At 48.3% G+C, this 15,670-nt stretch overlaps 1 protein-coding gene and 1 long non-coding RNA gene across 3 annotated transcripts in view; one reads left to right on the top strand and one right to left on the bottom strand.

Annotated features, from left to right (window-relative positions):
• Positions 1–15,670, top strand: part of cyth3a (cytohesin 3a) — a 32,513-nt gene that overhangs the window by 14,635 nt on the left and 2,208 nt on the right. The window contains exons 2-12 of one of the 2 annotated variants that reach the window (XM_088612373.1): positions 2,718–2,800; positions 3,134–3,198; positions 4,036–4,102; positions 4,641–4,759; positions 6,779–6,859; positions 7,261–7,373; positions 8,435–8,583; positions 9,142–9,254; positions 14,507–14,585; positions 14,671–14,742; positions 15,047–15,201. In XM_088612373.1, the coding sequence (XP_088468499.1) occupies positions 2,718–2,800; positions 3,134–3,198; positions 4,036–4,102; positions 4,641–4,759; positions 6,779–6,859; positions 7,261–7,373; positions 8,435–8,583; positions 9,142–9,254; positions 14,507–14,585; positions 14,671–14,742; positions 15,047–15,201 (1,096 nt within the window). The remainder of the gene's footprint in view (positions 1–2,717; positions 2,801–3,133; positions 3,199–4,035; positions 4,103–4,640; positions 4,760–6,778; positions 6,860–7,260; positions 7,374–8,434; positions 8,584–9,141; positions 9,255–14,506; positions 14,586–14,670; positions 14,743–15,046; positions 15,202–15,670) is intronic. The other variant, XM_088612372.1, reaches the window with a different exon arrangement.
• Positions 820–1,312, bottom strand: LOC148644776 (uncharacterized). Its single transcript, XR_015928255.1, has 2 exons — positions 990–1,312; positions 820–957 (listed from the first exon to the last, which is right to left on the bottom strand). It is a non-coding gene; the product is annotated as an uncharacterized LOC148644776 (long non-coding RNA).

The raw sequence follows: 15,670 nt of genomic DNA, 5'->3' as shown, positions 1-15,670 counted from the left end.
CTGTGTATGGCTTTGGTTACTGCAAGCCTACTGTAATTAGCAACATTTGCTTTTAATTGTTATACATGCTACCTGGGGAGTGTGAACAAACAAGTCTTAAGTTTGTTAAGCTCTTGTGCAACCAATGATGCGTTTCACTGTTACTGTACATGTGGATGAAAATGGAAGCTGAACCTCCAGTTCAGAGTATTTTAGAGTATAAAAAATGTAATCTCTGAACTGGAAGGGACATCATTTCCAAGGAGCTGACGGACAGAAGGAAACGGCCATATTTGTCTGCCCTCTTCAAAATCCCACCGAGGAAGAATCACACGACCTTTGCTGCTTAAAAACCAACACGAATTTTGCAATATAGCAGCTTTCACCACAGGTGGAAAGCTTGCAGTGGTACACCTGGATGGAAAAGAAGTAAGGAACTCAATGTCATGAGAAACAGTTTGGCCATATTTATCATGCTGGTCCTACTTTGCCTTGAGTTGTATGATTTGAGACTGAGCCCAGGTTACTGTGGGGCTGGGTCATTAGTGGGGTTGGGCTGACAGAATGATAGTCCTATATAGCTGGCTGATTGTAGTGTTTGCCTGCTCGAGCAGACTGGCGCCTGTGAACTTTGTGTGCCCTTTGAGTGTGATCTCGCAGGGAACAGGGATGTGGCTGTTGCCTCTGGGTTTGTGTTTTGAAATTCCAGCGGGGGGGGAAGTGTAAGTGAAATAGATTGGCACCCAGTTTAGAGATGGTACTCTTGGATGACAAACGAACGGGCTCTAATGCCACATTCTAATTCAGAGGTGGTATAAGTATACAGTAATTGTGAATGAGTGTCTTGGAAAAGCACAGGAAAATGTTTAATGCCACATACAATTTTAATATAAGACAGATAGTGTCCAGCTACTTGTCTGACAGAAAGCACTGGAGAGAGGGGCGCGTATCCCTTTTCTTCTTACATGAACCAGGGAACTTTATATTTTTCATTTGTATCCAAGATTAACTTTTTGTGATCAGTTCTTTTTCTTTAACTTGCAGTTTATGTGGGATATGTGGGTAGACCAGAGTCCTGCATATTAATTAGCCATAATTAGCATAGATCTGAATTGGAGGGATGTCATGTTAGAAGTGCAAATACCGTGTTTAGGTTCTGGTCACCACGTTGCGAAAATATGTGTTGCTGTTCTGGATTCAGTCCAGGTGCATTCCTGAAAGAGAGCGTCCTACACTTGCAGCCGGAACGATCTGAGCTTTTTTAATCTCGAGCAGAGAAGAGCACGAGTCGATGACCCGATACAAGCGCTCAGCCAAGTCAGCCCAGAGGGCCTCTTCAGATCCGACGGCGAAACAGCAACCCGAGGACACAGCTGGAAAATATGAGGGGGGTGCATTTGCAATTCAGAACGGGAGCCGTTTTTTCACCCAAAGGGTGGTGGGTGTCTGGAACAAGCTGCCCAGCTGTGTTGTTGAAGCTGATACCTGGGCTCCTTTTAAGAATCAAGATCCTCAGACCAATTGACAACTAACTTCTAACGGGCCGGATGGCTTCCTCTCTTTGTGTTTGCCATTTCAGTTGCAAAGACCATGTTCAGTGCAATTAACAGCCCCAAATAGTACTAGAATCATATCATGTTGCCTTTTCTTTTTTATGCCCGTCGCTCTGCCTGAAAATACACAGCAGGGATTGTTATTGAGTTTTCCTGCCATCAATGGTCCCACTTTTTCTTCTCTTGTGATGGGGAATTCTTTTGGATGTGTAGGAGGGTGTCTGCTCTGCCTTGTGTGTTATAGGTTAACTTGCGTGGGTAAGTCCATAGGGGAAAGCTCAACAATAAGGGCATTATGTCCATCAGAAAGGTCCGAAACTATTGTGTGAGCCGGCCCTTTGGTGGAATTGTCTTGCAGGCTGTGGAAACCCGTGTCATGGAGTTCATCATCTATGGGTTAGGGCTTCTGTTTTTGCATTTCTTGGTAATGCGATTCATTAAATGAATATTTATTATGGTGTTGGTATTAATGGTATGTTGCATATTTTATTTTTTAGTTTGTTTCACATTTTCTTGCAATTTTTTTGCTAGACGTAGCGCAACGTTTTGGGGGGAACTTTTCAGGAAGTTGTATTGCTTTTCCAGAGTAATGAATTCTGCAGGGAGGGCCTAACTACATGGGAAATGCAGTCTGCTTCAGCTGTAGTCTGACCTAGTTCACTTTGCTTGGTTGTAAGCTTAATGTGATTGCCTGAGCAATCCTAAGTGATAATTCACACCACTGCCCCACTTGCCACATTAAACACATCGTAACCCATTCAGCACACAGTTCTCGTTCTACTGTCCTGAACTAAGGGGGCGGCCGAAGCCACCTCTGAGTTTCACAGGGACCCCGAAGTGTACTGGTCTTTTTACCACGCCCTGCGGTTTTACTAACTGCGGGCTTCTGGTCCGGAGTTCTTGTGATTTATTTAATGGGGCTTCATTTTAGAGGAAAGAGCCACTTCCATCTCCAGGAGTTCATTAATAGTTCTGGCTCTTTGAGGATGCTAAGTAATTGAGCTTTCATTTCCTATTAGCTCTTATAGAAATGTTACTGTATGGAACAGTAGGGTTTAATTTTGCTTGTTTTGGCAGTGTGTTTCACATGGACTCATTCACTGCGAGAGCTGAGTAGCACCAACTCCAACCATTCCCGGCCTTATTTTCCTTAATTTATTGAAAGTGGCGTTTTTGTTTTCACAGTGCCTGAGGACCTCTCCCTGGAGGAACGAGACGAGCTGTCAAATATACGACGTAGGAAAAAAGAGCTTCTGGATGACATTGAGGTATTTCATCACACATGTTTTTTAATGGCTAAAGGTTTAGGTTTAAAGCTTTCTTTTTAAATAGTGTTGCTTCTGTGAGCCATTGAAAATGCCTGTTCTCAATAAAAGATTTCTTTCATGAATTTTCTTTCATTAATTTAGACAGTCACAAGCTCCTACTATGAATTTCAAATATTGCTGCTATGTTATTCAAATGCAGGAGCATGTACCCCCGAATTAATTTCTGTTATTATTCCTCCTGATTGCTGAGCAACAATGCTCTTCTGTGCTCCCGGGTGCAGACGGGTTAAAGGAAGCCCTCAGATGGCCTTACTCTCGGTGTGTCTTTTGCAGAGGTTGAAATTTGAGATTGCAGAAGTCATGACGGAAATCGAGCACTTGACCTGTATGGGAGAGAGGTGAGCACCAGCAGACTGCTTTGCACAAGGTGGTTTTTACTTCACCTGCACTCTTACTTTATTGATTTTAAACTTTTCCAAAAGGAAACACGGACATTGTTGGCAGCAGGGAAACACGAAGTTGATGTCTGATGATAATTAATAACACCGACAACAACATACAGCCCCTCGGATGCACACCTGCTCTTTTTGTAGCCTAAATCCCTTTTGTATTTCGAACCCAAAGTCAAGAGTGGCTCACCGCTGTATTATTTTTGCATTAGCCTTTCATCACCTCTATTGACAGCACTAATCATGTTACAGGCGTCTGCAGGCAGGCAGGTGGCTCTGCAGTTGGAGCAGGATAGGTTAACTGTGCTGTTGAAAGCGATGGCTGTGTTCGGTCTTTCAGCTGTGCCTTGAGAAACCTTTGCTTTCAACCCCTGGTGCAGTCATGCATTGTCAGATCAGTGAGTTCTGTGTTTGTCCCTGCTGCATTGTCAGAACAGTGAGACTCGTTCCAAACAGGGAAAACAAATGTGTTCTGCTGGTGCAGCTGGCCAGCTGGGAGTCAGGATGGATATGAACAGTGGGTGTGTCAGGCTGATGGATCAGGTCTCTTCACCTGGTACTCCAGGAATGCGGCCGTCCGGTCATCTCTGACACATGGTCTCTTACTGTCACCCGTGTCTGAAATGGGTCTTCCTCTTCTGCTACAGTAAACACGTAGATCTTGAGAGGAAGCTTGAAGGGACTTCCTTAGTTTTGGAAATGCCCGTCACAGTGCTTTAGCAAGAGACCCTTTTCAGCTAAATATGCTACAATCTATGGTTCTTCATGATTGTTTTAATATTACAGCAAAACCTCACAAAGGAACAAGCAAATTGCCATGGGAAGAAAAAAATTCAACATGGATCCCAAAAAGGTGAGTGAATGAGTGTTGTGTTAGTGCACTTGGTTTGCAGTTTTACTCTCGGCCTGAACTAAGTGTGGTCGAGTGGGAGATCAGTTGGATATAATTAGACTTACAGAAGGACTAGTGCATGTTTTGTTTATGTTTCGATAAACAAATGGATAAGATGCATTTAGCATTTTTGCACTGCCTGCAGCTGTAAGAATTAACTACAAGATGCGGCACCATAATGTAGCCCCGTAGTGTTTATCTTCATCTTTATGCACTTCTTTCAGTTTTTCCCAACTGAATCCGTACTTTTCCAGTTGCCTCAGTAGGTTTCTGCGAGTTAACGCGCTGGGGCCCCTGTTGCAGACCACCCGCAGTGCTGGCAACTTCAAAAGTCCTTCGGCTTTGTCCCATAATGCAGCGTTTCAGTTTGTCACATTGAGAGCATGTGGCTGTTCAAAAAGTGATAGTTATTTGCATTTGTACGACCTCTGGCATTCCAAAACATTTTTGTGACCCAAAGAAATAAGCCAGTTTAAAAATGTATCTGTTTTAATTATAGGGTATCCAGTTTCTTCTTGAAAACGACCTCTTGCAGAACACCCCTGAAGACATCGCACAGTTTCTCTACAAAGGGGAGGGCTTGAATAAAACGGTTATTGGAGATTACCTGGGAGAGCGGTAAGATTGAGTTTTGTCACAGCTTGGACGTAGCTGAAATAAACACGCTGTATGTTGTGATGTACAGTGGGCTGCGAGCCTGGGCGTTCAGGATCTGGGTCGAAAGATTCAGGAAACGAATTGTCTGGATTCATTGAGTCAGATACTGAGCAGTTTCCTTAGCTATTCAAACCATTCATACGGCAGATGTTTCTTATCTTCGAAAAGAAAATTAGCCACCTCTGGGGACTCCAGACTCTCAAAATAACAAGAGCTTCTATTGTGCAGAAATTCTCCAACACGTGACTAAGTGAAACGCTGCTCTGGTACGTTTGGTATCTTAGACCATTCCCAGGGTCTGTGGATAAAGCTGTGTCAGTTGAGTTTTTGCCCCCACAGGCTAATTTCTATGAAAACACTTAAGTTTGGTTTTGTATTCCTTTTAGTAAAATAAAAACAGGTATAAACCTATTACTTGTTCCTTAAAAACAGGTAGATCAGCTTGTATTTTCTATCACTGCTAAATGCACAACAGTTATCTGCTGTAAATGTTGTTAAGAGGCGATTCTGCAATTGTCCTTTCATCCACATGAACTCCAAGAAAATTTCAGCTTGTATCCCAAGTGTAGAACGACGTTTAAGATTCACAGTCGCAAGGCAGACACCCTACGGTGGTAGTAATGACAGTGGATGCGGTGTCCCGTTACACCCTAATCAGTGCCCTGCGCTTGTGGGGCCTCTACGGTTCTGTGCTGCAGGAGAGTCTCGAAGTCCATCGAGCTGCTCTGCTCGCAGCAGCCTGTCTCCTCGGTCTCCCAGCCCTCGCCGACCGGGGAGGCAGATCACCACATCCCTCCACGTTGCTGTTGACTGTAAACATAGGTGGAACACTTATACTTACGCAATTAAAGCTAATTGTGTTCGTGGCAGGCCCCGAAACCTGTCATTACGTGTAATTAGAAGGCTGGTGTGGAGGAGACCGAGGGCGGGGCCGCTTCAGACAGTGTAGCGCGGCGTCCTGTTGATGTGCGCTGAAGCAAGTTTGCCCTTTCCCTTCTGGTGCCGTTTCCGTCTCCCTTTCTCACGCGCTGCTGGAGACACGGACAGGCGGGAAAGTCCCACGCGCGGCAGGGAAGGCAGGATCGCGCCTCGTGCATCTCGGCTCGCCCCAGCCCGTCCACCGCCGATCGGGTCACCCCACCGTTCTCCAGGCCAGGCCAGCCCCGCTGTGGCTCGTGTTATGGCTTTTCATCCTGTGTTCATCCTTCCTCCTTGTAAACGGCATGGCTGTAAAGCTGTCCAGGTCCAGGCCATAAGGGTTTTAACATCTCAAAAACAAAAGTGCGCAAGAAGCTGAATAAGCTGTCTGTGAGAACAGTGTTCTTAAAAAGCTTTCCCCAGCTCTTGCCTATGACGTCTAACACTCATACCGCACCTTGGGGATAAATTCCTTTTTTCTCCACCCCCCCCAAAACTTAAAATCATGCTCGTCTCTTTTTTTTTTATATCTGCCCAATCTGCAGTAACCGGACCCTTTTTCGAGCTGCGGTTCTGCAGCTGCAGCTCGCTCTCCCTCTTGGGAGGGAAGGGGATGGGCAGGGGTGCTCTCCCAGCATGCCTTGCTTGCCGGGCCAGGCGGCTGGGTCCCGCCGACGGCTCCGCGGCGTCCGACAGGCGAGTCCGCGCTGAGCGGCGGGGCTACACGACTGCCAGTGATGTCACATAGCCAGGCTCTGCGTGCCAGAAAGGAGGTAGTTCAGCCCCTGTGTGGCAGGCGTCACGGCCCAGGGTCCAGCTGGCACTGCCTGCAACATAGAGGTCAGCCTCGCTCAGATGGACGGCCTTTTCTTGGGGCTTTGAGCGAAGCACTTTAGATCCCTTTGGACACAGTTCAGGTTTTGCTCTTTCGAATCTGATCCTGCCGACTCTTAAAGGGCCGTAAAATGTCACGGTATTTTAAATACGCTCTTGCCCAGTGTGTTCCCTGGAATTTTCTCCTGACACCTGATCTACAGTGAGGTTTTTTCCTTTGTTTCTCAGAGACGAATTCAACATTAAGGTGCTGCAGGCCTTTGTCGAGCTCCATGAGTTTGCAGACCTCAACCTTGTGCAGGCTTTAAGGTAAGCTGAAGAGTTTTTAAGGCCATCTCACACAGGGAATGAGCTGCAGGTGCATGTTAATGCAGTGGGATACCTCTCTAGCGAGTGCCTGGGATGTGAGGAAGTTCCTCTAGCAACAGTGATGCAGTAGACCTGCTGACGTCACTTTCAGCCTTGAAATAATGAAAATAAGAAATTATAAAATGAGCAGTGGCAGAATGTGTTAAGCATGTGGGCACGGCCTCTTCACAATACACATTCGGATGGCCAAAATAACGTTTAACAATGAAGTGTACATGCTCGGCAAAACTGTCCTCAGATACAGATTTGAAGTTTATGGTCAGAAAAGCGATAGGTCAATCGATCATCCAGTCAATCAGTTAATCAAAGTGCTGATATTTCCTGTTTCATTCTGCTAACAGGCAGTTTCTATGGAGCTTCAGACTTCCTGGGGAGGCTCAGAAGATCGATCGCATGATGGAAACGTTTGCATCACGGTACTGCCAGTGTAATCCTGGCGTCTTCCAGTCTACAGGTCAGAAACATAATCATTCGTCCACCCGCTGGGGAAGTTAGCGTGAAGTAGGATGACGTCTCTTTGGACTCGTTTCTAGGATTGAAGTGGGCCAGAGCAATTCAATTTGCAGATATTTCATAATACACTTCCACCCGCCTCGTTCAGAAGACTTTATCATCAGCATCGTAATGATGTGCCTCTTAATGAACGTATCGGTAGTCATTTACAAAGTCCTCAGTGGATGTGAACACCGTGTCTAAATGTTGGAAACCAGGCTATTGTGTGGCCTGCACGAAGTATGAATTCCTGGCTATCAGCAATGCATGCCTGCACTGTACAAGCAGATCCGATGGTGGAAAGAGGACTTATTGTTCTAGGAAGAGTGAACTGCATTGATGAGAATAGGCCCTGACATCTGCAGGGTTAAACGGGACTGCAGCTGTCAGCGCGAATTGAGTGAGAAGATAAAGACTGCAGAGCTGGTGGATGACTCTCTCACAAATGCGATGAAATGCAAAAAAAGAAAAAACTATAGATGATGTATAGTTTGCTTTATTTAATGGTTTAAGTTGAGGAGGTTGTGTGCATCTGATGCTTAACATACCATAAGCACTTTTTTCCCAGATGTTGTTTGGTATAGTTTGTTCTTCTTTGAAAGAATTATTTAAATGATTGTTCTCTATGCGACCTCAACATTCAAGGCTCAGGAATCTCTTACTGGTTTCCAACAAACTGCGCGTGTGAGAGAACCATTTTTTAAACACAGAACGTACCTTTCGTGTACTTGATTCTGCGATTCTCAGATGCACTTCCAAGATTTAGCATTTGTTTTCTCTTAAACATCTGCTTTAAACACGTGTCCGAACTGTGATGTGGATAAATAACGAGGAAGAGGTTTATTTGCATTAGATCCTCAGGGTGGTTAGTTTGTAATAACTGGGCTTGCATTCTTTCAGACTTGCCCCCTCTGTTACTTCATGCTGCTGGGGTACGTTTTGTGTGAATGCAGAAAGAAGGGAGGACCATCTCTGCCGTGCAGAAGGCTTGACATTGGCTGTCGTGTGTGCTGTCCCTTCCAGATACGTGCTACGTCCTTTCCTTCGCGATCATCATGCTGAACACGAGTCTGCACAACCCCAATGTGCGGGACAAGCCCGCAGTGGAGAGGTTCATCTCCATGAACCGCGGGATCAACGACGGAGGGGACCTGCCCGAAGAGCTGCTCAGGGTACGTGCAGAGGTGCCTGGCACAGGCCTAGGGGGTCAGGACAGGGAACCCTCCGGCCGTGCACAGGCCAAGGACAGTGGTGCTCTTAAATCTGAACATTTCAGACTCTCAGTCAGTTTCTACCCTGTGGATGCTTTCCCCAGATGTTGTCAGGATTACTTTTCTTAAGCCATTTATTTGCTTCCTTTGTCTTTGGCTCATTTAAAGGGTCTAACCGAGGGGCGGGCGCAGAGCTTACACTGAGCTTAAGGAAAGAGTGGCCCTGCAGCAGAAATGCAAACTGTAAACAGTGTCAAACTCTGCTTCCCTTGACTTCATGCTGGAAGGCAGCTGGCTTGAGCTGTTTTTTTGTTTTAAGATTCCTTCCACCCCCCCAGCCTCAAGTTAACACTCAGACAAGAGCGCAGGTCTTTTCCTCCTCCCCCCTTGCTATTTCCACTCCACACTTTTCCCAGCGGAAGTGGGAGGCCAGGAAAGCGTCTCGCCGCGCGGTGGGGGTGTGGGGGTGTTGTGTACAACAGTATTAAGGCCTCGTCTTCCTCCTCCCCTTTCTTGCAGAATTTATACGAAAGTATTAAAAACGAGCCGTTCAAAATCCCCGAAGACGATGGTAACGACCTCACCCACACGTTCTTCAACCCGGATCGAGAGGGCTGGCTGCTGAAACTCGGTTAGTAACATCGGCAGCAGAAAAAACACTTTTTGTCACTTTTTTTTTCCTCCATTTTGTGCCTTTTGCAATCCAACAGTTATTTTCAGCCTGAAAGGTGTTTTTTTTCGACTCCATAGGAGATCAGTATATTTCCACAAAGAGGAGGCTGTATTCAGATCTGTAGTGTAAAATACAGGTACTCTCATCGCACTTAGAATGAGTTTCTCCTTTATTAAAGAAGGCTTATGTCTCTAATTAAGACTTGGTGGCTGGAGCCCTCGTCTCAGGAAAAGACCAATATACAGGTGTTTAATCAGTCATTAGTTAATTAATATGCTTTACTGAAAACAGCAGGAAGGTTCACGTGTTCTTTGTTTTAATTATATTGTAATATGGATTATGAAAACTTTGTTAGGAAAGGTACAGGCTCCTCGTGGATCTGTCATCAAGCAAGTACGACGGGCGGGTTGCTCTGCAGGTGCCTTCCTGTGTTCTTATAAAGGAAGCTTGCGAAACGCGGCGGAGAGAGAGTTTGTTTTAAGGATAGGCAGAGACAGATTACTGGGTTGTGTTATTAGGAAATGCTATTTCTTCAAAGCTTCCGTCAGAGTAGTGCAAGTAGAGAACATGCTCTGTGATGCGTGCGCACTCCCTCCGCCAGGAATCCTGACTGCAGGTCGGGGTGGGACAGCCGTCAGCCAGCTGCTGGTGGGAGAGCCAGCCGCGCTGTGTAAGAAGGCAATACTGCAGGCTTGGGAAGTAGGGTTTAGCAACAGGAAGCTGCAGGAACTACTTGGCACCATCATCACGTTATTAGATGCTCTGCAACAGGTCTTTGCATAATCATACGTTGACATACGTCCTTGTCCTTTAGGGAAAAGTTTCTTCAGAAGAAGCAATGCATTTGCGTTTACGAAAAGTGTTACGTATGTGTACAGTATAGTTGTGTCTCTGCTCCCCACTCCTCCTCTCCCTTCCCCTGCATTGTTATGCTGTGACTTTTTTCTCTTTGTCTGTGCTTTTGTTTTTGCTTGTTTTGTTGATGAGGTGGTTTTTAAATGTGACTTCTTGTTTTCCTTATGCCCTATGACCTATGACCTCTCACCTTTCTGTTCTGTGACTGGCTGTCTCTGCTTATTCTGCGCCAGGAGGTAGGTACTCTGGAGAGCTCCCTGCCCCTGCACCCTCTCCCCATCATTCCCCCTTTCTGTTGTTGATGTTTGGTGTTGTAGTTCCTTTTTAGCAAACAGGGTAATAGGCGCAAAGCCTTCCACTTAATTGCCTGGTTATCGTTGGAAGGTTCAAAGGTCATCTTGCTGTTGTTCAGACTGGTTTCTTTTCCCCTTGCTGGCTCAAGCAAGCGCATTCCTCCAGCAGTGTGTAACGTCTGCTGTATCTGATCAACTCGATCGGAGCGCACGTTCTGAACAGGAATGGTCTGTCAATAGCACTGCACTTTTTCTTTACAGACAGAGGTACGTCACCTCTGGGGTACTGGAACCCAGAGGTTGGGAGCTGCTGAGCTATAGGCATTCAGGGGGCTCAGATTTCGTTGGAATTTTCGAAAAAATAAAAACTTCACTTGCATTTTTCTTGGCTCAAAACTCAAAAAGCCTAAAAAGATTCATGCACCGTTTAAATCCCGGTGAAGAGCCCAGAAGGAATTCCTTCCGAACCACCGCCCACACCTGGCAGCGTGCGTCCTGAAGCACACTGAAGTTTCCCCGAGTGCTTGAAGCGGGGAAAAAAAATGAGTAACGCACTGGAAAACACCTTCAGTGACGCACTAGAGCTTCCAGAGGTGTTAGTCTGCTGCAGTTTCTGTGTCCTGGAGGCCTGGCAAGACTGAACCAGCACGCTTGTCAGACAGAGGTCCTGCCCAGTTTCCACTGAGGAGAGTTTTCTGGTGCTGTTACTTTGCTCTTTTGGATGTTGATGTATTAGACCTACTGTCAAAAAAATTCTGTTGTTTTTGCCAGATTGTGGTTAGTATCCGATGACCATTTTCTCGGTTCTCCGGGTAATTAAGTGGAAGGAGTAGCGCTGTAGAGTTATTCCCACTCTTTTTTGCATGTATTGTGTTACTTGGTTCGTAGAGCCGCGGTCTGTGCGCTGGGTAGGTGTTTTATTTGTGCAGGTTTGCAACAGGCAGTGTCAGTGGGGGATTAAGGTGATCAGAAGCCCCTAGGCTACACGTAGCCCCCCCATTATAAAAAAAAAGCGAGAGAAAATGCTGTAATAATTAAGTATTCGGAGTTCAAACGGAACGTCAGCCGGCACTCCCAGGGAACACACACGTACACACACGTACACAGGGAGCCCAAACACACACACACACGTACACAGGGAGCCCAAACACACACACGTACACAATTAGCCTGTAATGCAAGTACAGAAGTGCACCCAATAAATCAGATTCACAGCCCATCTGCGAGCTGACAACAGAAATCATGCGCTTTAAAACCGACGACACAACAACAACAAGATCATCACAGCAGAGACCAGTGAGCTCCCTGTCTGAGCGCGTTATTTCAAGACCAGCGGGACACTCCCCACTCGTGCAAGTCCACTGCAGTCAATAGACTCAAATCAGTCAATACACCGCATCGACGAGCAGATGTTTTTCTATCTGGGCTTTCAAGAAGGGATCAAACTTGCTGTGGAGCTCCCGTTGTCGGGGCGCCCCAACGTGTCGCTGCGCCCCTACAAGGCAGCCCTCGCTCTGCTAAAAACTTCACCACTGCAAACACCCTTTTCAAGACTTCAGTCCAATACTCATTGTCAAACTGTCTTGTTAGTTCTGGATCTATTAGACCACTATCAGCGCAGCGCATAACGTTACACGACCACAGCCTTTCCACGGCTCTCCGACACCCCGTGTCCAGCCAGGCGTGCGGCGGTGTTGACCCGGTCACTACAGCCTGCGGCCAGTCCGGACTGGTCATCACCGCCCCCGAATAGTTACATGTGAAACAGAACACTGTACCTTTCGAAGGGGATACAGCAGCCATCCTCTTGGCACACACTCGCCGTTTCAGAGTTTTCTTCTGAAGAGGGTTTTAGAGAAATACCTCTCGGTGTTGATGTGGTCTTTCCGATGCTGCAACATCCGCGTCTCGGTTTTGACGCGATTCCGGGCCCAACTGAGCCCGGCATGCCCGCCGCTGTCCACCTGGTTCACCCCAGCACGCTGGGGCCGAGCTGTAGGCAGCGGGAGCTGCAGGTGCACCAGCACGGCGGCGGCTCGGACATGGCGGCGGACGGCGGTGGCGTTTCGGACGGCTCTGCCTCTGGCTCCGTCGCGGGAGCTGCTCGTCCTCATGAGCCCAGTGTGCGCCCAGGCCAGGGCTACTGTAGCTGCAGCTACTGTGACTTTTCAACCGCGCTTGCTGTGGCCCTGGCTGCACCGTTAGCCGCCAACCCAGGATCGGGGTTCGGCTCAGCAAACGTGAAATAACCAGTCGCTCTGGGGATCTTTTTCAGTAGAGCCTGCTCACACGGCTCTTTCAACCGCCCTGCTTTAAGTCTTTGCGGCCCGCTGTCATATTTCCTATCGCACATTGTGAGGCTGGCTACCGTAAACGTGCACCAGATTATCACCAGATGAATCCACCGACATAAATTTGAACTGCGAACCCGTTGCATCGAACCAGTCATTGGTTCACTCATGATTCAACGTTCTTATGGACCAATGGGGGCCCACAGGTCCGTTTAAGAAATACCCCGGCCTATCAGGGGCCCCTGATCAACCTGGGGCCCCGAGGCGACTGCCTGTGCTAGCCTGTTCGTTACAGCGCTCCGGGCGGCCCAGAGAGGCGGGTGAATGACTCGACGAGGACAGAGCAATGAGCCGGCAGTCACCGGGTCAGGAAATGGAGAAATCGGCAGTGAAACCGGAAGACTGCCTCCACAATTCCTGCAACGAGAAGCGCCACTGGCATGGGGAGAGTGAAGAACCGTCTGCATGCGTTGCTTTCGTGTGCTTGGAAAGGAAGCCGTCGTCTGCAGCTGAAACCGCAACCCATCCCAGCTGCCAGGCGACGCGCAATCCCCTGGGGTCTAGGACAGGGGTCCGAGACTGCGCGCCGGGCACGGAGGGCCAGGGTGTGCGCTCCCGCAGAGTCGGAGCATGCCCTGCAGGGCCCTGGCGTGCACCCTGCTGGGCTCTGGCCGAGGGTCCGAGCCGGCCCTGTGGCGCAGACACGTCTGTCCAGCGGCCGGCCCGTCGAGCTCCAACTTGTGTTGGCAGAAGAGAGAGGAGAAAAACGAAACTTTAAAACTCTCCTACTTTAAAACAACAACAACGACACGAGGACTGTATCGCATGGAGGGTCCTGTGATAAAACCGCTTTAAGAAATCGTATTTTAGAACTAAGTCGTCATATTGGCTGACGATTTGACAGGTTTCTGGGACAGCTGTGCTGTAAAGCCCTTTCTAACGTGAAGAAATCTGGGACAAATCTCTCAGGTCATTACATCTCAGAATAAGACCCTTTTAACTGCTGCCAAAGCCGCCTTCTTTTTCCCTGCGTGGTCTTGCTCATCTGTCAGACAGGTGCACACGATCAGAGCTCCTGGGTACATATCTCTAGCCCGATCCCAAGTGAACATTACGCTGGATGGGATTACAGTCAAAGGCGGCTCCTGACAAGTAACACATGGTACATGGTTTTAAGCAGAAAAGGGGCGGGGGTCTGGTCTCCCCGAATGCACCTCTGCAGCCAGAGAGGAAGACGTGTTTTCTTTATAACCCCGCAATTGAACAGGCACATCGTAACAATAACAATACTCATTTTTCGCCATCCATGACTAGGCTTTTGATTTCTGAGTTTATAACCCTATTTACAACACCCCCCCCCCTCCTCAACCCCCCAACCCCCTTGGTTCATCCTGAATGTATATGCATGTCATCGCTCCCGAAGGAGCTGTGCTGCACAGGATAGAAAACAATCTAGAAATTATACGTATTTTTGTTCAGCGAGCAGCTCTCCTTTCGAAGGCGGTGGGGAGGCGCAGTGAATGGCTTTAACCCGCTGGGAGTCCCGTAGCAGTCGAATGGTGTATTAGTTCAACACAGCGCCGTGTGTCTGCGCGGAGGAGACACACAATTCTGCATGGATGGAATTTTCTAGGAGATTTGAGTTTTGAGGCACAGAAGCAGCCTGATGGAGTCTGTATTGACCCCCCGCCTTGTTTGCGCCCGTTCTTGGGTGCTCCTTCCTGGCGGGTCTTTCCAGACTGTGTTAACGCCGCTGTGTGTGTGTGTTTTTCAGGTGGAAGGGTGAAAACCTGGAAACGAAGATGGTTCATCTTGACGGACAATTGCCTGTATTACTTTGAATACACGACGGTACGCTGCCTCCTTGTGGACACGAGTCGGTACGCATGGCCTTGCGCGCCTGTGGCGCTGAATCTCTCCGTTCTCTCTCCCGCAGGACAAGGAGCCCCGTGGGATCATCCCATTGGAGAACCTGAGCATTAGGGAGGTTGATGAACCCAGGAAGCCTGTAAGAGCCCAGTTACACTGCTGTTGTGTTCCTTGTAATAGAATTTAGGCAATGAAGAGTCTCTCATCTACTTCATTGCAGTGCTTTTGTGTCGCAAACACCTTACTTATTAGATTGTTCCTGATCAATTAATCAATTAAGAAGTGCTCAGCCGTGCAGTATCCATGTGGGACCGCCCAGCCCTTGTGTGTGCAAGGCTCCTTTTCAAAACTGCGCTCTGCCTCCGTGTTGGCTGTGGGACGCCTACATCCGCACAAGGAAGGTGACCCCTGCGCGCCGCGCGCTCTGCGCTCTGTGCTTTCAGAACTGCTTCGAGCTCTACAACCCCAACCACAAGGGGCAGGTGATCAAGGCGTGCAAGACGGAGGCGGACGGCCGGGTGGTGGAGGGGAACCACGTGGTGTACAGGATATCCGCCCCCACGCCCGAGGAGAAGGAGGAGTGGATCAAGTCCATCAAGTAAGGGCCCGGTCTCCGGGGCAGTGTCCCAGGCTGCAGCGGGGACAGGCCCGGGCGCTGGGGGCGCGGCCGACTTGCAGACCTGCTGGGCTGAGCCGCAGACAGGCCGCCGGTCTGCTGTCTGTAGCCACCCCGCGATGCCCCTGTCGCGTCAGTTCACCTGGAGGGACAGGTGGTTCAAAAAGGGCCACTTCTTCAGTGGTTCAGCGGTTCTGCGACAGAAAACAAACACAATTTAAAGGCAAACCCAAGGAGGCTGTTTTGTAGCGCTAAGCCTCATTTCTGAGCAAATGATGATATTAGATGGAATTAAAAAGAAGCGTTAGCCTGTGAATTCAGTTCACATCACACCCCTCTTCGGCATTTGGAGACGCACAGAGGAGTTAGGGGCGTTCAGTCGCCCCAGCCCTCACGCCTGGGAGAAACGCCACAGTGAGCTAATCGAGTGCTCCCCATGCTCCTGCAATAC

Source organism: Lepisosteus platostomus, chromosome 19 (assembly GCF_059453375.1).
Source record: "Lepisosteus platostomus isolate fLepPlt1 chromosome 19, fLepPlt1.hap1, whole genome shotgun sequence".
NCBI classification, from domain to species: domain Eukaryota; kingdom Metazoa; phylum Chordata; class Actinopteri; order Semionotiformes; family Lepisosteidae; genus Lepisosteus; species Lepisosteus platostomus.
The sequence above is the reverse complement of the archived record's forward strand: the minus strand, read 5'-3'. Positions and strand labels throughout refer to the sequence as shown.